The sequence below is a fragment of the Schistosoma haematobium genome, chromosome ZW (assembly GCF_000699445.3).
Source record: "Schistosoma haematobium chromosome ZW, whole genome shotgun sequence".
Classification (NCBI taxonomy): Eukaryota; Metazoa; Platyhelminthes; class Trematoda; order Strigeidida; family Schistosomatidae; genus Schistosoma; species Schistosoma haematobium.
This window is the reverse complement of record NC_067195.1, coordinates 86,282,201-86,310,184: the sequence shown is the minus strand read 5'-3', so window position 1 is coordinate 86,310,184 and position 27,984 is coordinate 86,282,201. Positions and strand designations below refer to the sequence as shown.

General features: G+C 36.6%; 1 protein-coding gene across 2 annotated transcripts; it reads right to left on the bottom strand.

Annotated features, from left to right (window-relative positions):
• Window positions 1-8: 8 nt before the first annotated feature.
• Window positions 9-27,166, bottom strand: RDH14_1 (Retinol dehydrogenase 14). 2 transcript variants are annotated; one of them, XM_051212576.1, is made up of 4 exons: window positions 23,964-27,166; window positions 7,805-8,135; window positions 5,493-5,960; window positions 9-555 (listed from the first exon to the last, which is right to left on the bottom strand). In XM_051212576.1, exons 2-4 carry the CDS (start codon window positions 8,087-8,089, stop codon window positions 340-342), a joined length of 969 nt encoding a protein of 322 aa, XP_051072765.1. In that variant the 5' UTR covers window positions 8,090-8,135; window positions 23,964-27,166; the 3' UTR covers window positions 9-339. The 2 variants fall into 2 exon arrangements, with proteins under 2 accessions (XP_051072765.1, XP_051072766.1); XM_051212577.1 differs by lacking the exons at window positions 5,493-5,960; window positions 23,964-27,166 and having other exon boundaries at window positions 7,805-8,154.
• Window positions 27,167-27,984: the final 818 nt, after the last annotated feature.

The following is a 27,984-nucleotide window of genomic DNA, read 5'->3' as shown; positions in this document are numbered from 1 at the left end:
TGAATATTGTCAGTTATTATTATAAACTATTTATTATCAATAATCAATAATAACAATAATAAACGTAATAATTGATAATGTTAATAATGAAATATACATTTTGTTGATAAGGTAACCACAAAAAAATCAATAATTATTATATCATTATTATTATTATTATTATTATTATTATTATAAAGTTAAGAGTACATATTGAGTAAAACAAAAAAGTGAAAAAAAACATTCTTTTAATGAATAATAACCAGCATAAAATGTTAACAAAATATGAAGAAGAAGAAGAAGAACAAAAAAGAAAAGAAAATTGTGAGAATTATTTTTCTTTTTTTTCTTTTTTTCTTGTTATGGTAAACTTAATAAATTCGGTGGTAAACCAACCATTTCACGTGATGCATCCCATAATTTTTTACTAAGTGATTCATTTAATGCTTTTTCAGTTAATTCTTCTCTTTCACAATTAGAATAATATCCACCAGGTACTGGATCATTAATTAATGTACAATATAATGCAGTTTGTGCACCTTCCCATGGACTTATACCAACAGCACGTAGAAATAACTAAAAGTAAAAAGTAAATTAACATTCGATTTTGGTTTAATTGATTTATATATTGTGATATTAAGTAGTAAGAGATAGTTGGTAGGAAAAAAATAATAGGACCCCACCCGAGAGTGGGTAGAGTCCGCTCTCCCTCTCGAAATACTCTCACATGACCACGCGTATATAGCCTCTGCCAGGGAAGTCCTAATCACTGCCTTCTCGTGGCATCACTGTTGTTTACGAAAATGAGAGGACGAAAAGCGAATGTCCGGCGCTTTAAACGGATCCCAAACCAATGGTGCACATGGGCTCCAGTATCCTGCGGGAACAAATGGCGTATGAACCAAGTGTTCGTCACCGGCTACCATGGGACTGCATCTCCTTACGATGCTCCACTGCCTTGTGGATCAGACCTTCATGTCGAAGGCTCGGCGTGTGGCTCCCTAAGAAAACCACTTGCTTCGGTTTGAGCACCCGGGCAATATCACAGCCCTCACACATATCGAATGAGATTTGTGTGGCGCATATGTATTTGGTGCTTCCCTGTACCAATATTTATGTGCTAAAATAAATAAATAAATTCTTGTCAATCAAGACTCGTCAGTTAGGTGTATTATTGTTCTGAATGAAACTAATACTTGTCATAGGATTCCAAACTAACTTTTAATCAGAGACTTTCCACTGAACTATTTAGACAATCTTTTACCACCTGTTAGAATGAGCGATTTCAAGTAACATATAGCACAGTTCTTGGAATTAATATTCTGATCATATTCATGATTTTAGTCAAAATATAAATTGGGTATTCACTATTGTGTAGGAACTCCATTCTAAAGCCTCAGTTCCCTGAAGACTGCAAAATCTCTTTTTATTTAGTGTAATCAAAGACGAAACGTAGATTTAAAGTTTTATGATAAACGCCTCAAACATCATAAAATGATAAACAAGGTGATCAACGGGACTCTACTCACTTTAGGAACTATTCTCAATCAGTCAGCTAAAACGTAGCACCAGCCACATATATTCATCGGTCCAAGTTGCCATACCTCATTAGCACAACAACATAAACACCGGATTCATAGAAGTAGTTAATTCAGAGGTGGTAATAAATAAAAGAAAGACTGCATATAAGGATATGGTACAGGAAGAAATAATTAGTTCGTAGAAAGATATGAAGTGATTTTAATCTCATAGTTTAAGCGAAGATAGAGAATGTATAAACAAACACCATTGTGGTCGATTCTGAACCATGTCACACAAAGTTTCCAATCATTGGGTACGATAGTCATGCGGACCCCAACCAAGTAGTATGCATCTACCAACATGGCTCAGACTAGAAGTTAGTGACTTCAAGCACTGATGCCACTTTTTGTTTTGGCCACCCCTAACTTTCTTCCCACCGTCTCCAACATTAGTCTGCATTGCCCGTCGTAGTAGTTGGTGGTTTAGTTTCTATATAAAGTTAGTTTCATTTACTAAGATGTTAGTCATGTCAACTAGTATAATCACAATTGTATTTATCACATAGTTGGCATGATATACAGAAATTACACTAAATCAATATGTTTGCATTATTGAATCAGTTCAAATTTATGTTTCTACCAACAACAAAAAACAACGCAAGACAAATATGATATACCCTTATGGTCTACTGAATAGATTATTCATGATATACCATATTTATTACCGATTAATTATAAGCTACTGATCATAATGATGATAATAATAATAATAAGATTGTTATGATATGAGTAATTCATTCATACTATCTAAGATTTATTCGAAACATTTAACTATATTGTATCTACATACCATTGAAGTAATAATGAAGATTGATTATGGTATTCTCTTTACAATAACTGTCAATTACTATGGTTATTATTATTTTTTCTTTCGAATTGCTAATCAGTAATCGATCATTATCGAATCTGAATTCTTTTACAATGACTATGTATACTTGTATTGTATATACATATACATCTATCTCAATATGATTTCATTATAATCGAATCATTTCAATGGTAATTTCAATCGACATAACATACTCAAATAGACTAGGTTAAATGTTTAATTAAAGTATATATCACTCATGAATAGTTCTTTTTTTAATGCATCATTTGTTTATTAAATGAGATAAAAAGGAGTGAAAAGTAACTAAAACAATTCTTCTCCATTGCAAACAATGATTGTCAGCAAAGATGAATAGTGAATAGCAGTGGAATCCAGGACGTGTGTTTCGTCCTAATTTGGGACTCATCAGCTAGATGTATCTATATCCTAGACTTCATATCCACCCCAGGACTCGAACCAAATACCGATCGTTTTAAATGCCATCGCGTTATCCACCTAGCTACTGAACTGTGATAAACACTCGCTTGTGTAATGAGGTGAAGTTCAGATTCACTTGGTGTTGTTTGCTTTTATATTCTCATTGTTGTTTATAACTGCAATTGATCACTCTCTTGTTGGCATATAGGCATTCTGTGTGGTTTGTTTCGATATTGCCTTAAGTCACAAACTTTATAAGCAAAGATGAACAGTGGCTAACAATGGAATCCAGGACGCGCGTTTCGTCCTAATTTGGGACTCGTCAGCTGGCTATACCTGCATCTCAGAGTTGATTACTCCACGAAAGATGCAAGTGAACAACATCAAGCGAATTTAATTATTGCCAACACTTGAAAAAAACATCATTATTTTCAGTTTTTGGCTGGAAGAGAAGGAAATATGAGACAACTGTATGACATAACAAAGAAACTCTCTGGAAATCGCCGCAAGCCAGAACGACCAGTGAAAAACAGGGAGGGCAAAGTGATCATTAACATCGAAGAACAGCGAAAGAGGTGGGTAGACTACTTCAAAAAACTCTTTGATCGACCAACCCTACTGAACCCACCCAAGATCGAAGCAACAACACGGACCTTTCAATCAATGTTGGCCACCAACAATTGAAGAGATCAGCATGGTCATCAGACAAATCAAGAGCGACAAAGCAGCAGGACCAGACAACATTCCAGCAGATGCATTGACAGTAAACGTAGCAGTAACTGCAAAGATACTCCACATTCTCTTAAGCAAAATTTGGGATAAAGAACAAGTACCAAAAGACTGGTAAGAAGGACTTCTGATCAAAATACCGAAGAAAGGCAATCTCAGCAACTGTGATAACTACAGGGGCATCAACCTTCTCTCAATACCAGAAAAAGTCTTCAACAGGGTATTGTTAAACAGGATGAAGGGCTGCGTAGACGCCCAACTTCGTGACCAACAGGCTGGATTCCGTAAGGATAGATCGTGTACAGACCAAATCGCAACTCTACGGATCATTGTGGAACAATCAATTGAATGGAATTCATCACTCTACATCAACTTCATTGACCACGAAAAGGTATTTGATAGCGTGGACAGAACAACACTATGGAAACTTCTTCGACACTACGGCGTGCCTCAGAAGACAGTCAACATCATACAGAACTCATATGATGGATTATACTGCAAAATTGTGCATGGAGGACAGTTGACAAAGTCGTTCGAAGTGAAGACCGGTGTTAGGCAAGGTTGCTTACTCTCACCCTTTCTCTTTCTCCTGGTGATCGACTGGATCATGAAGACGTCAACGTCTGAAGGGAAGCGCGGGATACAATGGACATCTAAGATGCAGTTGGATGATCTAGACTTCGCAGACGATCTGGCCCTTCTATCCCAAACGCAACAACAGATGCAGGAGAAGACGAACAGTGTGGCAGCAGCCTCAGCAGCAATAGGTCTCAATATACACAAAGGGAAAAGCAGGATTCTCCGATACAACACAGAATGCACCAATCCAATCAAAATTGACGGAGAAGATTTGGAAGATGTAAAATCGTTTACATATTTGGGCAGCATCATTGATGAACAGGGTGGATCTGATGCAGATGTGAAGGCGCGGATCGGCAAAGCAAGAACAGCAAATTTACAACTGAAGAACATCTGCAACTCAAAACAACTATCTGTCAACCGACACTACGGTCAGGATTTCCAATACAAAGTCAAGACGGTTCTACTGTACGGGGCGGAAACCTGGAGAACTACGAAAGTCATCATCCAGAAAATACAGGTGTTTATTAACAGTTGTCTATGCAAAATACTTCAGATCCACTGGCCAGACACTATTAGCAACAACCTACTATGGGAAAGAACAAGTCAGATTCCAGTAGAGGAAGAAATCAGGAAGAACCGCTGTAAGTGGATAGGACTGATTCCATCATAGCTTAACATCCTTTAGAGAAGACCATTGAAAATCATGAAGTATGAGACAACTTTCCTTTATTTTAGTTTGAGAAACCTCAACAATAATACGACAATAACCTCACGAAGACTAGATTTCTGTGGAACTTCAGGTTTTATGACAAGTACAATACAATGAAACAAGTGAGTTGAGATCAAACAGTACACATTTTTAACTTTAATCAGTTCATAACTTGATAAAATTCTAACTTAGTGTTATCACGTTGGTTACTAAATATTCATGAAGTTTTATTAAACAATTATCTCCTTGATATTAAACACAGTCAGTCAGTCAGCTACAACGTAGGACCAGGCACATTTATGCATCGGTCCAAGTTGCCATACCTCATTAGCACAAGAAGATGAACACCCAATACCCACGGATATCCGTCTCCGGCGGTTAGGTGTCAAGAAGTATGGAGCTAACACAAAAAGTTGTGTGTGACCAACCTCAAGCAGTTGTTCCTTGGACACTGTAGTCATGCTCTCAGGTCACTAAAACCACCTCTAATCCAATTTCCGTTTCAAGTCCCTACAGAAGAACCCTTCTACGATGTGAGCAATCTGGAATTGATAACCGCCCTCATACCTCTAACAGCACTCAAAACCACTGTATTCAAAATCAACCTCCCTAATAATAAACACACTCATGATTATATACATAAATGACCTAATATTCTCTTTCTTACCTGATATCTATGATCTCCTGTATTTGATATTTCTGTTCTTACTGCACCAGGATGTACAGCCATTGGTATCACTTTTAAACCATCTAATTGTTTAGCTAATTCACGAACATATAAAACATTAGCTAATTTTGATTGATTATATGCTTTAAATGGTCCATATTGTTCACCGCGTAAATTTAAATTATTCACATCAATATCACCTTGTTGATATAGATTTGAAGCAATTACAATAACACGTGATGGTGCACCATTATATAATAATGGTAATAATAATTCAGTTAATAATACAGGACCTAAATGATTAACACCCATTTGTAATTCAAATCCATCATGTGTTTCCATGTAACTAGTAGCCATCATTCCAGCATTATGGATTAATATATCTAATCGTGTATATTGACTTAAAATGCTTTTAGCAAAATGACGAATGGATTCTAAACAAGCTAAATCCAAATGTTCAACAATTAACTAAAAGTAGAAAGAAAGAAAACAAAAGCATTGGGAAATTACAAGAGAGTAATTTACGGTACAGATTTGAAAAGGATGAATAACAACTGGAAAGAACTGGAAGGGTTACCCAGGACAGGGTTGTATGGAGAGTGTTAGTGGGCTGCTTATACTCCTCAACGAGGAGTAACAGCTGTAACTAAGTAAGTAACTTACTCTACATATATTCTGTATAGGTGTAATGAGTATTTTCATAGTACCATGGTAAATAAAAACGGTCTATGTAGAAAAATGACAATAATATCTTATATCGATCTGGATCATCTATGATACCATCGTGATGTTTTCTTTAACATTGGAAAAATTTATATGTACAATGTGCCAGTGGGAGTGTTTCTATTATATGTTTACAAAAGTTCAGTCAGTCAGTCAGTCAATCAGTCAGTAGCAACGTAGAACTTCGTACGTACGTACATGAGTTGAAGTTGACATACCACATTATCACACAGATACAATTGTCAACTCAAATCCCTTAGATCTATGCTGCATCCCCGAGACGCACATACAGGATCCAAGTACAGTTATTAGTCTGACCTTACCTTATCAATCTAAAAAACCAGTACGTCAGTCAGTAAGTCAGTCAGTCAGTAACAACGTAGAACTTCGTGCGTACGTAAATCAGTTCGAGTTGCTACACCACATTAGCATAGAGATGCAGTGGTCGATTGAAATCCCGTAGTGGTAGAGGTAATAAGAGTATAAGCAGTAATCGGGAAAATTAGGGTTTGGAGATGTTATTTAAAGAGTATAATCCAGTGAAATAAATTTGAGAGGAGAAAAAAAGAGACAAGGAGGAATAAGGAGATCAAAATTTGGGAGAACACAAAGAGTGGATGCACCTGCACCATTGCAAACGATTTTGAGCCATGTCATTCAGGGTCTCTAACCATCAGTTGCTATCATCTCGCGGATCCCAACCACGTAGTCTACACCTATCAACATGACTCAGTCCACTTTTCAGTGACATCATGAATTTATGCCATGTTTTGGTCTGGCCACCCTTAGCTTTCTTTCAACCTTCTCCTACACCATAAAACATCGCACGTCGAGGCAGTCGATGGCTGGGCATACGTAATACGTGTCCCAGCCATCTCAACTGATCAAGTTTCACTACTTCATTAATTGATTTGCCATCCTTACCTAGTACCCGTTTCCTAACAACTGCATTACTTACTCGATGGTTCCAGGATATACGAGCAATATTTCGAAGACACCTACGATCGAATACTAGTTTTACAAAATTTAATCTTTTCCTAGTTGAATACGTTCGGCATCTCGTTTTCTTTATTCACTGTTGTCTCTGAAGGATTTCACATATCCTGGTGAAACACTATGTAATTACTGCCGAAATTCTGGAATGTTTTATAATCCACAGTGGTAGTAAATGAGTTGGTATCTTGAAACATCGTGTTTAGTGGTTTCAATGGCTGTTGATGTTTTCCCTGTGGTTATTATACTGCGGATTATTTTGATGAAGTTTTGTTCTCTGAGCTGGATGGTTTAGTCATGGAACTTTCATCGTTCTTCCGAACGACATCATCAGTACAAACTTCAGATAGACTTCTACTTGAAATTTGTGCTGATATTGTCGTTCAAAACAACAATGAAAGCTCCACAACCAAACATTCAGCTAAGAAATCATCCACCTGAACTACGGATTATTCCCCAATATTAAAACTAAGTAATAAATAAAAAACAGTTTTCAGCTAATTCTAGTTCTTGGCTAAATTTCTTTTCAAATTAACCAACATCATTTACATAACTAATCAATTTTGTTTTTAAAAATTAAATTCTATACAAGTTACCTGTGCTGTTTTAATAACATCAAGAAATGGTTCAACTCCTGGACCAGCTGGTGATTTTCTCCATTTCCCTTGACTTCTTTCACCAAATCGATCAAGTAGAACTTCTTTTCCTAAAAATCCTCTTTCTAAATCTCGACATGCCATAATTACAGTACATCCACGACGTGCTAATTCACCGCTTAATTCAAGTCCACAACCAATATTTGCACCAGTTACAATAACTAATTTCCCATCTAAACGACCAGGTAGTCTACATAATCGATTAGTAATTTTAGATTTTTGCATTGTTTACGGAATATAACTTTTTATTGTTTTGATTGTTTTGTTTTTTCTAAAAAAAAGAAAGAAAAGTGAATGATCAACTTTAAATTCGTTTTACACAATTTTCAAATAACCAATAGAAAATACATTTCTTTTTTTGACTCATGATACTAATCAATAGAATGAAGGTTTCACATGTGTTCATTTATTGTTTCTATGTGACAACACATGACCATTTGTCTGAAAGATAAAAAGTGTATTTTATATCCATGCGCGCACGCGTGCACGCACACGTATATATACAAATACATTATAAGTGAATGAAGTAAACACATATGGTAGTGGTGGTGGTGGTGATGATGATGTTAAGTAACTAGGGTAATATTACCAAGGTATAAAAACTACTCAAAAAAAAACTTATTGTAATGTATTTGTCATTGATATTCGTAATATAGAAATGTTGCTTACAATTTCATATTGACATGTCATTCATTTAATTAAAGTAAATTAACTCCGCCTGGAGACCCTCCGGGGGCTACTGCCGGTCCCAAGCCCGAATAAAGGAGGAGGGTTGGGCATGGGGTTAGCGATCCCATCCCGTAGAAAACTAACTCGGTAAAAAAACGCTAACCAGGAAAAATTATTCTTTTTGAAGGCGCGGATCGGCAAAGCAAGAGCTGCATATTTACAACTGAAGAACATCTGGAACTCAAAACAATTGTCAACCAACACCAAGGTCAGGATTTTCAATACAAATGTCGAGACAGTTCTACTGTATGGGGCAGAAACCTGGAGAACTACGAAAGTCATCATCCAGAAAATACAGGTGTTTATTAACAATTGTCTACGCAAAATACTTCAGATCCGTTGGCCGGACACTATCAGCAACAACGTACTGTGGGAGAGAACAAACCAGATCCCAGCGGAGGAAGAAATCAGGAAGAAGCGCTGGAAGTGGATAGGACATACATTGAGGAAAGCACCCAACTGCGTCACAAGACAAGCCCTCACATGGAATCCTTAATGCCAAAGGAAAAGAGGAAGACCAAAGAACACATTACGCCGAGAAATGGAGATAGACATGAGAAAAATGAACAAGAATTGGATGGAACTAGAAAAGAAGGCCTAGGACAGAGTGGGTTGGAGAATGCTGGTCAGCGGCCTATGCTCCATTGGGAGTAACAGGCGTAAGTAAAGTAAGTAAGTAATAAGTGACTTATTGAGACGTTAAAAATGAAATTGAAAATTGATCTTAAGTTTTCATTTTAATTTACTGACTTACTTACTTACGCCTGTTACTCCCTGTGGAGGAGAATAGGTCACCCATCATCATTGTCTATCCAACTCTGTCTTGGAAAATCCTTTTCAGTTGTTATTCATCCTTGTTTACGTCTGCTTTCAATTATCAACGTAGTGTGTTCTTTGGTGTTCTTTTTCGTTTGGTCTTTAGATGGAAGCTGTTTTGTTTTCTCGCACAATAGACTGGTACTGATAATATTCGGCAAACGGACATTCAGTATCCTATGTAGACAATTGTTTATAAATACTTGTACTATTTTGATGATGGTTGTGATAGTTCTCCAAGTTTCAGCTCCGTACAATAGAACTATCTTGACGTTTGTATTAAAGATTGTGAATTTGATATTGGTTGATAGTTGTTTTGAATTCCATATGTTCTTCAGTTATAGGAATGCTATCCTTGCTTTGTGTATGGTCGCCTTTACATCTGTAATTTAGGTCGTGATTCAATTATTATTTGTTTATGGATCAAATTTTCTGAGCATTTGATCGGTTTATTTCATCCTAAATTAGCTTCAATATTAATAGATAACAACGTTCATTAGATCATACTTATACTTTTCTAATTTACTACGATTAAATGGCACTTGATTTTCATTAGTTGAACTGAAAGATGAATAAGCATAGAGTAAATATTCATATAAAGATTAATTTAAAAATATACAAAATGAAGGAAGCATCATCGATGAACATGGAGGATCAGATGCAGACGTAATGTCGAGGATTTACAAATCAAGGACCACATTCCTACAATTGAAGTACACATGGAACTCAAAACAACCATCAACCAATATCAAAGTCAGAATCTTCAATACGAACGTCAAGACAGTTCTATTGTACGAAGCTGAAACTTAAAGAACTACAAAAACCATCATCAAAAGAATACATGTATTTCTAAACAATTGTCTACGCATGATACTGAATATCCGTTGTTGACCGGATACCATCAGAAACAGTCTACTGTGGGAAAGAACAAAACAGCTTCCATCTAGAGAGAAAATTAAGAAGACATTGGAAGTGAATAGGTCATTCATTGAGAAAATCACCAAACTATATCATGAGCCAAGCACTAACTTGGAATCCTGAAGGGGAATGGAAAAGAAGAAGGTTGTTAAACACAGTGTCGGGAATCGGAAACAGACATGGAAAGGATAAATAGCAACTGGAAGGAACTGGAAAGGATTGTCCAGGACAATGTAGGGTGGAGAGTGCTGTTGGACGGCCTATACTCCTCCATGAGGAGTAACAGGCGTAAGTAAGTAAGCATTCAAAATGAAAGTATCGACTGCTTAGTATAATTGTAGTGAACGAAGAATTGTTGGGGACAATAAATGTATTGTTTAATATAAATTACTGAATGTCTTCATAAAATATGAAATACCCATACATTATCCATCAGTTGACTTTTACAAACTTCATCATTCCTTCATACCTGTTATCATTACAATTGCTCTTTGTTTACATTATTGTTTTCTTTGATTTCATCTTCTCAACCTTCTGCTGCTAGACATTCTAATTCTGATTAGTGTTACATACTACTTATGTCTGTCGACATAAATAGCGTACACTACATAGTGATCTATTACCTCATCACGAACGGATATCAAATGGAAAAACATTAAAAGTCAAAGAAAACTGAACACGTGTTTCGTTCTCCTTTACAATTCATTACCAGTGCTCGATCACATCTCTATATTGAGTACAACCGAGAAAATTACAGGTTATATGATGAAGTTATTATGACTTTATCCACTGATTCAGAAGATAATGTTTCACATTTACAAATGGTATCAGTTCATTATATCTTATTTGATCACGATCTTGAATTCTATCATATATTGGGTTATGAATATCCAATATTGAGGAAATTTAAAGTTAGATGAAACGACTGTTCAGTGTATTCTTGCTTCTATTGGTTCTATAATATGATACCAGTTCATAGAAAACCATTTATAAATAACCGAAAATCTCAGTAATTAAATTCTCAGATAGAATTATATATCATCAATATAAAATGATATTCAGGCATCAAAATAAAAAAGAAACATAAGTCTCTTATGGGTACGTTTTCTTCCTTAATATAATTCATGAATAAATGATTTTGAAGATGAGAAGAGGTGTCAAAAAGCTTTTTTTTGTTATCGTATAACACAATTACCATCTTATACTCAGATTTCCTAAACGTTCAGCTCCTCACACACTTTTCTAACCCTTATTTAACCGTAGTAAGTAGGTGGATACTTTCAAGGTCACTTTGGTGTCGCTCAATTATCATCCATAAATTATTATCTCAACGGTGAATTTCTTAAAAGGACATTACCCTAGTTTCTACGAAGTTGGTTAAAATAAGTAGCATATGTGAAGCCAAAAAAACGTAAATATTTCAGTATTTTTGTAGTGAACAAGAACACGAATGGAGTCAACCGAATGTATTTGAACACAAAATCTCAGAACATCTCACCAAAATCTGAGAACCACACAGTAAATAGTTAATTTGCAAAATATCAATCCATCGTTTCAGATTTCATTGTTTGTGCATCTTCACATCAATTGCTTTCTGTTCCCGTTCTTTCCTTCTCGATCTTCTACTAAAATACATTCTATTTCTGATAATAGTTATATACTACTTATGTGGATATAAGTAGCTCACACCACACTTTCCATATGGAGTTATAAAACCATATTGACGTAAACGAATTGCTATGATGAATAAGCTTGTTTATTGATATAAGTTCAAGTGAATATCATATCTATTCCTATAAAAACAATTTGCATTATCTTTTCCATTATCTTAAACTAAGTTCCATTTGTATTTTGTTTGTATTTATTCTTCTCTTAGTATTTTTTTCTCTCTTATTTTATTCTTTGTTGCTATGCTTGATCATCTTTTCTTTTTTCCTCTTCATTTTCATATGGTCTTAAATCTCTATTAATTCATTATAGTTATACATCAAAAGTATACATTCTCGAATGTTATTCAATCGATGATTGTTATCATGATCATGTTATTGTTATATTCGATTTATTCTTATTCGGATCTTATTGATCAAATGATTACATCATTTTTTTTAATCTTAACCCGTGTCACTTAGTTACCATACAATAAATCATACTTATCATTTATTATTTAGATTATACACATTCATATTATTAATTGGATACAAGACTAAAACATTGAAATAAACGTTTAAACAGATATTACTTACTTACTTACTTACTTACTTACACCTGTTACTCCTCATGATGGAGTATAGGCCGTCCACAAGCACTCTCCATGCAACCCTGTCCTGGGCAATCCTTTTCAGTTGTCATTCATCCTTTTCATATCTGCTTCTATTTCCCGACGTAGTGTGTTCTTTGGCCTTCCCCTTCAGGATTCCAAGTTATGGCTTGCCTCGTGATGCAGTTTGATGATTTCCCATATGTATGTCCTATCGACTTCCATCATATATTCCTAATCTCCTCTTCAGCTGGAAGCTCGTTTGTTCTCTCCCACAGTAGACTGTTGCATATGGTATCAGGCCAATGGATGTTGAGTATCTTACGTAAACAATTATTGATAAATACTTGTACCTTCTTGATGATGGTTGTGGTAGACCTCCAAGTTTAGGCTCCATACAATAGAACTGTCTTGACATTCTTATTGAAGATTCTGACTTTGATAATGGTTGACAGACAGTTGTTTTGAGTTCCATATTTCCTTGCTTTGCCAATCCTTACCCTTACGCCTGCATCTTATCCTCCTTGTTCATCGATGATGCTGTCCATGTATATCAAGGATTCCACATCTCCCAGAGTTTCGCCACTAAGTGTGATTGGTTTGGTGTTCTCGGTGTTGTATTTGAGGATCTTGCTTTTTCTTTTGTGTATGTTGAGGCCTATTGATGTAAAGGCTCCTGATACACGAGTTGTCTTTATCTGCAATTATTTGTGTGCATGGGATAGGTGATCTGAGAAGTCCAAATCGTCTAATTCGTTCTGAGATGTCCATTGTATTCCGTATTTTCCCTCAGATGTCTAGGTCTTCATAATCCAGTCGACCACCAGGAGAAAGGGGGAGGGTAGAGTAGACAGTCTTATCTGTCTCCGGTCCTTACCTGGAATGCATTTGTCAGCTGATTCTCAATACTTTCAATTTATATCACGTCATTTCCGTTGCTATTTGACTGGTCTTCCCTGTCTCCCAAATTGTCCGGACGTTCCATGTACTTATAAAAATTGTTGCTGTGTTTGTTAGAAGGGGCATCGGCCTCGTGACTTCCGAAGGAACTCGGCTTTCACCATGAAGCATTATAGATCTTTTAAATGAAGACCTTCATACTCCCATGATAGAGTTTAAATGGTTCGAATTATTTTTCCTGGTTAGCGTTTTTTAACGAGTTAGTTTTCTACGGGATGGGATCGCTAACCCCATGCCCAACCCTCCTCCTTTACTCGGGATTGGGACCGTTAATATCTCCAGAATAGCTACAGGCGGAGTTTAAACAGATATAACAACTGGTTTATTAAAATAATTGAATGACCATTTATACAACACAACATAAACACTAAGGTTGAAGCTCAGTCTACTTATTTATATAATATAAGTAGTATTCGATAATATACAAAAGATTTATTAGATCATTATGTAGTTACGAATCAACAAATATTGGATCTTTATTATTATTAAGATTTGAGTTGACTATTTCAAGGTGGAATGTTGATAGTAAAAATAAAAATAACAATATCTTTGTAATATCCAAATTAGCAGTCAATTGGTCCAAGTTGCCGTACCTCATTAGAAGAGCAAGATGAACACCGGATTCATAGAAGTAGTTAATTCAATGGTGATAATATATAAGAGAAAGATTGTATATAAGGATATAGTACAGGGCTGAAGAACTAGTTCGTAGAAAGAAAGATATGAAGCTCTGAATATATTATAATTTTATCATCACACCTTGTTACTTATTCTCGTTTTAAGACTTTATACAAAAATTTTAAAAAGTACTTTCTAGTGGCAAGAAACTCGAAAGGTCGTGGAGTCGAATCCTGCAAGCGTGATCGTGGATGCGCATTGCTGAGGATTCCTATGCTAAGACGGAACGGCCGTCCAGTGCTTACAGGTTTTCCATGGTGGTCTAGCATCAATTGACTCATGATCTCAACTATTACAATTTCTTATATCCGTTTAATTCGCATTTTGAGCCACATTTGAGATAATTGAATGAATATATATAATCACAATACACTTCTCCATCATAACAACAGGGTTATTGGCCTCATGTACACAATAATGTTCTACATTTCAAGTATTTACATACATCTCTAGATAGACTATTCATACTCCTACAAGTGGAAAGTTGCAATAAATTATCTGAATAATTGACTTATTAAGAATCGTATAGAAACTAATGGTTGCGATGAAAACTAACTACAATATGCATGTAACTTCGATTAGTTTCAATAAGTTGAAGATGTTAATTGCTTGATAAATTTTGCGTCATACTGAATGATGCACTTAAGTGCATTATAAGTTGGAATATTTTTAATAACAATAAAACACATTCACTGACCATTGTTCAATGACGATGTGGTTTATACTGCTTATGTCGACATAAGTAGTATGTAACACCAGTAAGAATTAGAATGCCTAGTAACAGAGGGTTGAAAAGATCGAATCTAAGATAATGGGAACAGAGACTAATTGTTATGGCAATGAAGGAACGATGAATTTTATGTGAGATATGTGATGTAGGATTAGAAAATGAAATGTTGAACGTATGGTTGTCACATTTATTGAAAGAACTCGGTAATTTTGTGTTAAAATACAATTGGTTGTCAACACCTGAGTCTTCGTCTATTTCAACGACAATTATCAACTTATAAAAATGAAAAACCTGCGGAACGGCGAGCAGCATGAATTCTCATGCCAAAATAGTTTCATTGCAATTCCTTGAAAACTTGACTTTAGTCTTGTACACATAGCAAATATCTCATAGATTTTATTAATTCTCTCCGTTATTTTTGATTGTTCTTTTTTGTGTTCATAACGTTATACTACTTAGTAATTTGTATAATCGCAGATCCTAGAGAGAATATTATAGCGGCTCACGTTCAATTAAGGTTGTCCACATTTAATTCGGTTAAACCCTTTTGTTAACTTATTTAACGGATAGAGTCATCCGTACAATAACAACTTATCTTATATCATTGTACCTTTATTATTATTACACTTGTATGAATATGTATGCTTGAGCATTTCTTACTTACTGCCTATGCATATATTCATTCTGCTAACCTTACTATTAGTCGCTCAATTGATTCGATGATTCATTCATTTCCCTATGTATATTTGTGTACATTTTGATTGTGTTCGTTGGCTCTCTCGCTCATTCGACTCTCACGCTGACTCGCTTGCTTTTCGACACTACTCTTTCATGCTTGTTCAACGTACCTGTAATTTTGGCTATCCATGTGTGATGTAAGAATAAACTTAATCAATACTTTGTATTCTCCTTCTGATTAATACACAGTTGGGGTGTGATCTAGTGAAGGTTATCAGGACGAACTGTATACGAAATTTAAGGATTATATTATTACATTACCGACCACCGCAATATTCTTCATTCATACTATATATTAGTGTTTTAACACTTACGTATTTGTTATTTATTTTCTAGTATATAAACTACCAATTCGTATTTAATGACAAGTATCTAGATGAAGCTGTGACCTTTAATTCTTCTATTAATTAAACTATATTCTTTTAACATTTAAACGGATATCGTTTTTGTGCATTCATTTGACATATATTTACTTGAGACAGTTTCTATATATTTCGTATCTAGACATCGATCTGGTTTGTTGATTGACATTGTTGAATTAACCCAGCTACTGGTTGTCATTTCTTCTGTGCCATGCTTTTTTCATATCATTCTTACATATTTACTCCAGGGGATATTTAGTCCTCGATCGTGCCTTGGCGAGTGTAAATGCCTGAGATACCACAGGAATTGAGGTTTGTAAAATGTATTGGTTATGTTACCGTTAACATTGTACCGTAATGTACACAAATTTCATTTATTTGTATCAAAATTTTAAGCTTCACTCAACAATGGTTTTGATCTTCAAATGAATCTGACAAATGGTTTACATCACAGAATTACATCATCTTAAAAACCACTGTAAAGCAGCGAACCATAAGAACCTGTTGCATCCTAGAATGAGACGTCTCAATAATGTACTTATACAATTCCATGACGGATTGAACCCAGTACTTATCACAAGTATTTTAACTTTTAACCAGCGAGTTTAAATCAAACGATCTACATTTCAAAATTTGATTGCTTCACGATTTTACGTGATAACTTTCTCTCTCCTGATATTCGGGATCTTACTAACCACAGCTTCTGGTTACAAATTCTAAGAGTCCTTCTCAAAATTAATAACTAGTAAGAACATGACTGTATGTTGAGGAATGGTAAATCCTCAAATATATCATGCTATTGAAGAGTCGATCTTAAATTTACCAAGTGGTGGTCAAATTAATATCTATTAAATGAGGAGCGGAATTCGATTAAATTTTGTTAAGTTTTATTCCTTTTTTGAATTTCTTAATTAGTCACTATCATTATTATTTATTTATTTGAACACATAAACATTGGTACAAGGGGGCAACAAATAGATATGTGCCACATAACTCATTCGATTTGTGTCAGGGCCGGGATACTGCCCGTGTGCCCAAACCGAAGCAGGTGGTTTTATTAAGGGCCCACACTCGGAGCATTCGACCTAGAGGTTTAATCCACAAGGTAGTAGAGTAATGTAAGGAGATGCAGTCTCATGGTAGCCGGTGACTAACGATTGGTTCATACGTTATTTGTTCCTTCAGGATACTGGAGCCTATATTCACTATTGGTTTGGAATCATGGTTTCCCAACTCCCCTACGTGGACTCTCCGTATCCACCAACCCGGTTACAGCGTCGGATAATCGCTTTTCGTCTTCTCAACTTCGTAAAAAAAACAGTATTGGCACGAGAAGGTAGTGAGGACGACTTCCCTGGTAGTGGTTTTATACGCATGGCCATGTGAGAGCATTTCGAGAGGGAGAGCTAACTCTCCTCACCCTCGACCATACTAGGGCATTTGGGAGCTAGCTACTATCATATGATTATTTTTTAGTCACTATTATAAAACAAAAGATTACAGTGATTATTAGTCAGGTATTGTCAAGTGAAAACACATAGTAAACTCAAAGATTTATAATGATAGAGTCGAAATGATTCTATCAGTTATTTAAAAAAAAGTATTATTCAAGTTTTCATGATTGACAGCTAGTAGTCAACCAAGATAAATATCACCATAAATAATTATTATTGATGAGTTTTAATTTTAATTTTAGTTTACTGTCGCTATGACTTGTAGAAAACAACAACAGTGGTTGTTATGCAATAAACAAGGTAGTCATTGATTAAAGAATAATTAGAAATTCCCCAGGAAATAAAGCATAAATATTTGAAATGAATTTTTGACATTTTTTATCTGTGTCCTTTCTAATGACATTCCTTTCCGATTTTGTTTTTTAGTTATTATTGGCTATTTATTTATGGAAGATCTGAGGAAAGTGAGTTGAATGTAATAGTGAAGAAATTTATTTCTGATGGAAATAACTTTCTCGTCGACTGAGTTCTCGAGTATTGATCTCTATCCAGGAGGTCCACTTATCGACTTAGAATACGCAGATGACATAGTCCTGTTTGGTGAAGACGCTGACAAAATGCAGAGTCTTCTGGTAGCACTGAGCAACAATGCCAGGATGTTTGGAATGCGCTTCTCTCCCTCTAAATGCAAGTTGTTGCTTCAGGACTGGTCTGCGTTAACACCTGAACTAAGGATAGGGAGTGAAGTAGTCGAACGCGTTGACAACTTCACTTATCTTGGAAGTCTGATCAGCTCTAATGGGCTGGTATCGGACGAAATCTCAGCACGGATTCGAAAAGCTCGACTGACTTTTGCCAACTTACGTCACCTATGGCGAAGGCGAGATATCCGTCTATCAATAAAAGGACGAGTATACTGCGCGGCAGTCCGTTCTGTTTTAATTTACGGCAGCGAAACATGGCCATTAAGAGTAGAAGACACTCGTAAGCTACTAGTATTTGACCACAGATGTCTTAGAAATATTGCTGGCGTCTGCTGGGATCACCGGGTAAGTAATAGTGAGGTTAGACGCAGGGTATTAGGGAATGATGGTAAATCAGTTGATGAGATTGTGAATCTTCGTCGACTGAGATGGTTGGGCCACGTGTTGCATATGCCTGAACACCGATTACCACGACGTACAATGCTAACCGATGTTGGAGATGGTTGTAAGAAAGTTAGGGGCGGCCAAACCAAAACGTGGCATCAGTGCTTGAAGACACTAACTTCTAGTCTTAGCCATGTTGGTAGATGCAGACTACTTGGTTGGGGTCCGCGTGACCATCGTAACCAATGGTTGGAGACTCTTGGTGACATGACTCGAAATCGATCACAATGGCGTCGGCGTATACACTCCCTGTCTTCCCTTAAACTAAGAGATTAAAATCGCTTCATATCTTTCTTTCTACGAACCAATTCTTTCTTCTTGTACTATATCTCTATATGCAATCTTTCTCTTACATATTACTACCTTTGACCTAACCACTGCTATGAATCCGGTGTTCATCTTGTTGTGCTGATGCGGTATGGCAACCTGGACCGATGCACATATGTGCCTGGTCCTACGTTGTAGCTGACTGACTGACTGACTGAATAGTGAAGATTTAAGGGAGGCATAACCCGACTCACACGTCCGTGTCGTGCTTCCTGGATAATCAGAGGGATGACTCATGAACTAACGTGAGCGGTAACCCGGGTGGTAGAGGTCGGGCTAATCACCCACTCAACCGATACCCACAAACTGATTACGAAAGCCGCAAAGAATCACAGCACAATTACTCCTAGATCGAAAAACGACAAAAAATTCACAAAAGTGGTGTATGGGATGTACGGGGTTTCTCCCTACGGGGCAAACTCCAACCGATTGCAACAAGTTATTCTAGTCCCGGTAGTTGTGCTGTGCTTCGATGTGGCCTGTTTCTCTCCAGAAGGGCCTAATAGGCTTCACCAACTTGTTAGGCTGGAACGGGGGGGAAGGGGTGAAGATTCGAAATACGAGCGAATAGTGTCCGGGAAACGGACTGTCATAAAGCGTGAAAAACTAACTAACCATCTCAGGAATGTTACAAAGACTAGATAACAGTTATGAAATATGAAATCAAGGTACATAGTATGATAAGACCAATCTTAAATGAAGTGTAATTACAGAACACATGGGAACTGAAATACAAAGGTTTATATTAAAAGGTTAACAAACAGGCAGGCAGGAGGAGGTATTTGAAAAATCAAAGGTTATGGACATGGTAGGAACTTAAATTAGATAAGTTCTTTTATATGATAGAAGCCACGGTGATGCATCCTGTAGATAGCTTTGGACGATGAATATGTTTTCTATCGACCATGCCTACGTAATACTGATGTTTCTGAGATGGTGAAGATTTGTAGCTCAGGTGGATGATTTTGATGGAGTTTTGTTCTCTGAGCTGGGTGGTTTGGTCGTGGAGCTTCCATCATTCTTCTGAACGACATCACCAGCCCAAACTTCAGGTAGAAGTGAAGTGTTTGAATTTCTCCATATACATTTCACAGATTGTTCTGTACACCTCGATATTGATTGGTTATTATTGATCTTAAAAGCACCACGACCAAACCATCCAGCTCAGACAACAAAACTCCATCAAAATCATCCACCTGAGCTACAAATCTTCTCCACCATCTCAAAATCATATGAGCGTAATGCGTTTCTCGTTGTTCGAAAATGGGAGAATTTCGCCAAAAGCCAAGCTTCCACTCCATGAGTGTCTTCGACAGCACGTTCTACCAACAAGTGTAAGATATAGACCTCCAATCAACTGACCATAAGGATGGAAAATAGCTGAGCAAAGTGGAAGAAAAATGGTTCACCTAATGATAACGGATGCACACTACAGAATCCACAAATACCAACACGTCATAAAGGACCAAAAGATGAAGCTACAAAGGACTAGAAGCCGCGATATTACCAGTGATCAAGCCGAAAATTTGGATTCGCTATGTAGACGACACATTCGTCATCTTCAAAAAGAGTGAGCTGGAAAACACTTACAAGCTGATCAACGTCTTCGATGACATCAAATTCACAATGGAACAGGAGTCAGACAACAAACTATCATTCTTGGATATATTAATCACTAGAAGCGACACAGGAAAACTGGAAACTCAAGTGTATAAGAAACCGACCCATACAGATCAAATTCGCAACTACAATAGCAACAACCCAAGAGCTCACAAAATCAACTGATTACACACTTTGTTCAAGAGGGCAAGAACACACTGCAGCACACTGGTAGCACGAGAAAAAATGAAGAGAAATACCTGAAGGACGTATTCCAAGAGAACGGCTACCCAATCAACTTCATCAAAAAATACTAACCGCACGTAGCATCAGAACCCAAGTCAAGTACAGAAATCAACAAAAGGATCACCTTGCCATACATAAAAGGCACCTTCGGGATAGGTGTGGCACACAAACCGACAAAATCACTACAATCAATCCTATGCAAACCAAAGGATGAAATAACAAAGGGAAACAAATCAAACATCATCTACAAAATAAATTGTACCAACTGAGAAAAACACTACATCGGACAAAGCGGACACTCCCTTCACCTTCGCCTACATGAACACCAATTAGCAGTCAAACGCCAAGATATTTCCTCACCTATATCAATACACAAGGATAACTGCGGACACTCATTCGATTGGAAAAATGTGGAAATCTTGGACAGAGGAAATTCCAAAAACACCAGAGAATTTTTAGAAGCCCGGCACTCAGGTCAATCGGCAATCATCAAGCACATTGAAATCGATCCAACTTATCAACCAATCAGGAAAATTATGCACAAATATAGGAACAAAGATCAAACCAATGGGAGATACAACCAAAACAAAGGAGTAAACAACGACAAATTTAAGGTCAATATGAACCAATCAACATCGAGCTGTACAGAACAAGCTGTGAAATACATATGGAGAAATTCAAACACTTCACTTCTACCTGAAGTTTGGGCTGGTGGTGTCGTTCAGAAGAACGATGGAAGCTCCACGACCAAACCACCCAGCTCAGAGAACAAAACTCCATCAAAACTGATGCCTCTTTTTTTAACATGACAGTCTCATGTTTTTAATCCCTTTTCGGTAGAACACCCATCTAACCATAAATATACCTAAATCAGCAGACAGCCCACAATAGAATTTATCGGGAAAAGAAACTTATCTCTCTTTGTAACACGAACTTTCATCTTATCTGTAAATATAATAATACGTATCTGTCGCGGTGAAACACAAAATAGCGATCTATCAATGTTCCAAAAAGTCCTCGATAACTACCAAACTGATTGACCTCTAATTGTTTATTGTTCAAATTACTGTCAACTCAGTGTAGGTATACATCTCGACAGATTTGAGGTGAACAATAAACAAAGAAATCAGCTATTTCGTTCCGCTAAACCAACTTCGATAATGAAACATACTTATTTTGTGGTCTGAAAAATCAAATTATCTAGTTATTTGTTTCAGTCAGTCAATAACAACGTAGAACTTCGTACGTACGTACATCAGTTCAAGTTGCCATACCACATTAGAACAGAGATGCAGTTGTCCATTCAAATCTCACAATGGCATAGGTACGTCTCAGTAAGTCATTACTTAGTCACCAAATTTTCTCGGCCTGAATTTATGTGGCTTCCAACTACAAATTACTGACAAACATACACACAGGTGTAAAAACCTACAACAACTGATTATCATTATAGGGGTTGTGGAGATTGTTAAGTTCGGTTCATTATCTCAATAATAAAAAATTGGTTAATTTGACCAATGGTCGACTTTACTTGAAAATCTAACACTCTATAACGATTTTGAAAAACACCGAATCCCCATAACTGAGCAGGGTGAATTAAGTTGTACGACATTACAATAGACAGCTGAGGTTTTGAGCCACAACTAAATATGACAGAATGGTAGTGGGTAGACGAAAATGATTTACGAATAAAGACGATAAACATCGAGAAATGACATGTGTTCTTTAGAGATTGGAATTATGTGTGTGTCACGACTCAAGAAGTTAGGTTTGAATGCGAAACAAGTATAAGATAAGCACTATCAAACAACTTTGAAGTGAGAAATGATATCTATTTGATGATCTCTAGTTTTTTTCATTGATAATAAACATTTATGAAGGAAATCTAGACGAAAAACAAGTGTATGGTTAAGTTAAGTTTTTATTGAAAAATGTCATCTAGGAACTTTCGGTATTTATGGTAATTCGAATATATACATAAGTGCATAGTTTGTAACGTAAACTATAAGGAGAACATGAGCTCATAAAACAATGTCAACATCATGCTTAATTTATCAAACATCATAACGTTTAGTTTTTGACAATTTATCCCAAAATGTTTCCAGATTACGTGTAGGAAAACGACGATTGAATTGTTTAGCATATCGATCATAGAAAATCATATCTTCCATTTGCAATTCACGCATCTGGATTTGAAAATACATAATTAATGGTACAACATTTAAGATAATCAGAAAAGAAGCTAAGATTTAATAACGACATAACCTCTGACTGACTTAAAAAGTGTAAGATTTTCAAACAGTAGTTACTGAACTGTTGCCTTAAACTACGTCCCAATAATTAAATAGACACCTGGGCTTTGACGTGCACTGTTGATGTTAAACATAATGGTACTAATCAGTCGCCTAAACTGAAATAGGCGCAACCAGGAATTTGAAGGGATCATTTTCCTCAATGTCACTTAAATATCTAAAAGTTTCTCAACTTTCATTTCCAAACTTAGTTGATTGATCGGTGGATAAGGACTTTTAGTCCTAACTGTGTATGATCGGAAAAGTTTCAGACGTGAAAATTGCAGAATCAGTAAACTAAAATTCAATTAATCAGGTGGGTATACAATGTCAAAACTAATACACCGTTTGTTATTGGGTTGTACACAACGAATGTTAACAAGTTTAAATTATAGATGACACCATACAGAATGAGTAGCATAAAAAAACAAATGGAATGATGGTGAAAATGGTAAACAAAAGTTCATATTTATGTGTCTTTTTAGAAATATGAGTGCCTATCAAGTTCAACCAAAGTATAAAAGAAAATCCATTAACTGCGTTAGTTTGTTCCTACTTTTTGACTTACCTCCTCACTAGTACACTTATAATTTCGGAGCAACTTTAAAAAAATTCATTGAGTAACTTTAATTATCTATATTTAGACACAGAAAAAGCTTTCTATACAGCTTAATGAACGGAACTTTTCTATCCGTGGTCAATGTAGAAGTTGCACTAATTTTAACTGGCTTTACAGTTAACAATAGCCAATGGAAGTTATTTTAGATTTCATAATTACTTTTAGACTTAAAATATGTTTTCCCACTAAATACCTTAGAACTAAAAGAAAAATAAAGAGGAACTCACTTTCTCATCAGCTAGAGTAACAGCTTCAACTTCTTCACTGAAATACGGTTTCTGAAGGTACATATGGTTTTGGCGAGAAATAAGAAGCTCATCCAAAAACGCTTCTTTACGCGCATTAGTTAAACGGGGGATTTTCCGTTGTTTACCACCCCAAACACTACCGGGCATTGATTTCCAGGGTATGAAACGTCCATAACGGACACTTGACAGAAGCATTCAAAGACTAGAATATTAACACAATTTAACGGAAACAGTGAGGTGACTTCTCATCTGATAAATAAATGGATATGAACACATGATATAAAGTAACCAATTCATCAGAGGTATTTACGAAAGGGGATCAGATAAATAAAAGCTATCGTGGTATACAACACTGAGTGGTTCATTTAAAACGAAAAATACTTGAAATTATTGTGACTGAAATTAGTGAAAACATGGACACAACCAAATCACTAACTATATATTGGCAACCACAACAGTCAAAGAGATGCTATGATGTTACCCCTAGCCTTTTATGCTTTTGGTCTTAACCACCTCTTATTCGAATTTCACGAACTCGCGTACTCTATCGACTGAATTAGCCACGATCGTCAAGGCGATTACATACAGTTCGTTAGAGTCTGTCTGTACGCAGGGTTGTAACGATTTGTTAAGCAAGTTCTGAACATTTTTGTAACATGAAAACCATTTAAACGAATTCGTACTGCACCCAAACCGACTTCGGAATTGCTCACTTCAGAAGCCCAAACTTCCTAAAATCCATCTTTCTGAGATCTTCATCACCGGCATTTAATTTCAGCTGTATCGCTGTTTCAGAATCTCATTTTTTTACACCATCTGTGAGCGATAAGTCTTTCGAGGCAGAAATCCATGACCCTTTTAGTTTATATTTATTCTGTTGCATTACAGCCCTTTCATTTGCTTTGAAAAGCAAATTTTTTAATTATAGTTTACTCATAACTCACCAACTTATTGGTAACACGAGTATGTTATTGTGACATGAAAGATCAAAAGCTGCTTAAAGATTTAGCCTTCATTGGCTTCAACAAAGCTTTTGACAAAGTCTCATACAACGGGCTGTTATCCAAGTTGAATAATATTGGGACGAGCGGTAACTTTGTTTTAGGGATAAATGATTTTATAGTTGGACACTAGCAAACCGTATGGGTTTGCCCCAAGTTGTCTAGCTGTAAAAGTGTCTAGTTGAGTGCCTCAAGGTAGTTTCGCAGTCAGTGCATAAGGGGCTGGCTGAACCAAGCCTATTACTCTGTCGTAATACAAAAGGATTAGACATGACTTAAACACTATCTTTAATCTGCTTAATAATAATTTCCCATCTAAAGTACACATTCTCCCGTCTTACAGAAGAATTTAAGAGGACATTCCAATAAATTCCACAAGCTCATGACCAATTACTTGTCAGCTGACTACCAACTTTCACATCAAATAGTGAAACTCCTTGCTACAACACGCTGTCAATGCATTAGAAGTGGGAAAAAGTGAGGGACCATTATCAGGAACAACACAGGTTATCCAACCTTTCTAGCCGTACCAAACCTAGACTGAGTTTCTGGTTGACGATCGATCAAAAGTACGAAGCAACTTTAAAACCCATTCTTGGAGACCCGTACTTACTGGAGCGACAGAGCTAGATCAGTACTCATTTATATTTGATGTCGCCCAACCTTTAGTGATACGTCATGCTGACCATGTCACATTATGGGGAAAGGTAGTAGAGGATGCTGGCGGACGTGGGTTACCAAGTTTGAATTTCCTACAACAATCTCATATACCTTCCAGATTTGAGCAATTAACTGACAAGTAAAATATCCACCATGCCGTCAGCAATAGCTGACTGACTGAATAGCGAATGTGACGCGGAGTCTCGGCAGCTTCGTATCCTTGCCTCCAGTACGTTGTACGACCGTTGTTAGTTTAATTTTGAGAAGCTTGAGCTCCTTATTTAGATCATCCGAAAACATCCTATCATCTTTTTCTTGTAAACTGAGGAATATATCAAAGCGGTCTCCTAGATTCATGACTATTAAGGGATTAACATGAACTTTGATTGATTTCCTAGGTCTCTGGGTACGTAGAGGCCGTAGTCCTTCTTGTTTTACGGTAGAACAATCTTGGTAGTATATTATACGGTCGAACCACTAAATAATTTCTCCAAGACCTAGGCTTTAAGAACTTTCAATGCTGAAGTTTCTAACGCCATTTATGGGGGTCTATAGACGACTATAGTCGTCTATGGTAGTCATTCTAGACACCACAGTTGCATTTGGAGGTTAAGCTAGGAGACGAAAGCTTGCCGAGGGAATCTAACACCGTTGGTGTTGGTGTGGTGATGAGTTACAATATATCTCAAGTGAAGTTGGCGCCCACCGCTTATCTTTCGTTGGCTATGCGTTTTGGACCTGATTTCTTTCAGAGCTGTTGACAATATTTCCCTCAATCCGGTCAGAAGACTGATTATATTACTCAGCATGTCCTCAAAATTTATATTAACTGTGTCCATTACCCACCTGTCATCAGATTTGATGAGTCTATTGTAAGCAGTTGAAGTGAAATCTATGCATATCACATCCCAAGCAACACAAAAATGGGAAATAAAGGGGAAGAAAGGAGAAATAAAGCGGACGAAAGGGGAAATAAAGGGGCCTAATATTAGGCCACCCTGTGCATTTGTGGCATTGCATACCACATATAATGGCAAATCAATGGTCATGTTGCTTACAGGTACTTTAGCGATTATGATAAAGCATAAGTTGTTGAACGAATAGGCATAAAACGTTTATATCCATTAAAAAAAATTGTCAAGACAGGTGGTAAACATATTCGAAATAATAATAATAACCTCTTATCGTAAGGAACCGTAGATACCGAGTATTTATCCCAGGACCGACCTCAACTAACTGTTAATTCAAAAGATACTCAGAAGGAAAAGTAATCCACTTGGGCCTCTGAGACTATAATTCAAGGACGACCTTTGAGCGCTGTTCAAGTGACCTCAGAGATAAGCGTGTAGTGACCCACTTCTATCAAGAGAACGCGACTTTCTTCAGTCCTCAGTAATAAGGATAGTAGGTTGGTGAACCTATGTTAATCCTGACAGATTGCCTTCCCGTGAAGGTCCAGTTTCTCCTTGAAAATATTCACTGATGAGACTGATACCACTTGTTCGCTAAGGCGTTCCAATCATTGACTACTTGATGAGAAAACCGGAACCCCACTTTAAGTTTATTAGATCGTGGCTGATGAAGCTTTTGCTATGACTTCGGAGATTATTAGTGCTGGAGGGAGCAAAAATACGAGACAAATTAACACCTAAATCATAATTAAAGATACAAAATGACAGTATAAGGTCACCTCGCGTCCTACGATACGACAAGGGAAAAGGTCCAGGTGTTTTAAACGTTCATCGTAGGGGAGTTTAGAAAGACCCTTCACTAATTTTGTTCCCACACTCTGGACACGCTCAAGGGAGTTAGTATACTTTACCAGACATGGGCTAGTTGCTTGGACACAGTACTCTAAATGTGGTCTTACATAGGTGGGATATAAAATTCGAAACGTTTCCTCGTCAAAAGATTTGAACTCTCGGTGAAGTGACCATAACGCACGAAAACCTTTGACAGCGGCTGCTTTGCAATGCGTAGTTGTTTTTAAATCATGACTTAATACCACTCCTAAGTCTTTATGCTCTTGAACGCATGGGAGAGGTTTACCCTCAATAGTATAACGGTAACTATTACCGTGACCAATGTGCATTAGTACACTCTTCCTAGCATCGATTTCTAAGCCCCACTCTCGAGCCCATCTAACTAAATCGTCTAAGTCAGCTTGAAGATCCAGATGATCAGCCGCACTTCTTATTGTTCTCCAGATTTTTACATCATCCGCAAACAATAATGTCGACGACCTAAGTAACATCTGTAACTCATTAACGTAGAGAAGGAAGAGCAGAGGGCCTAAGATGGTGCCTTGTGGTACACCACTTTCGACTGGCTTCCAATCG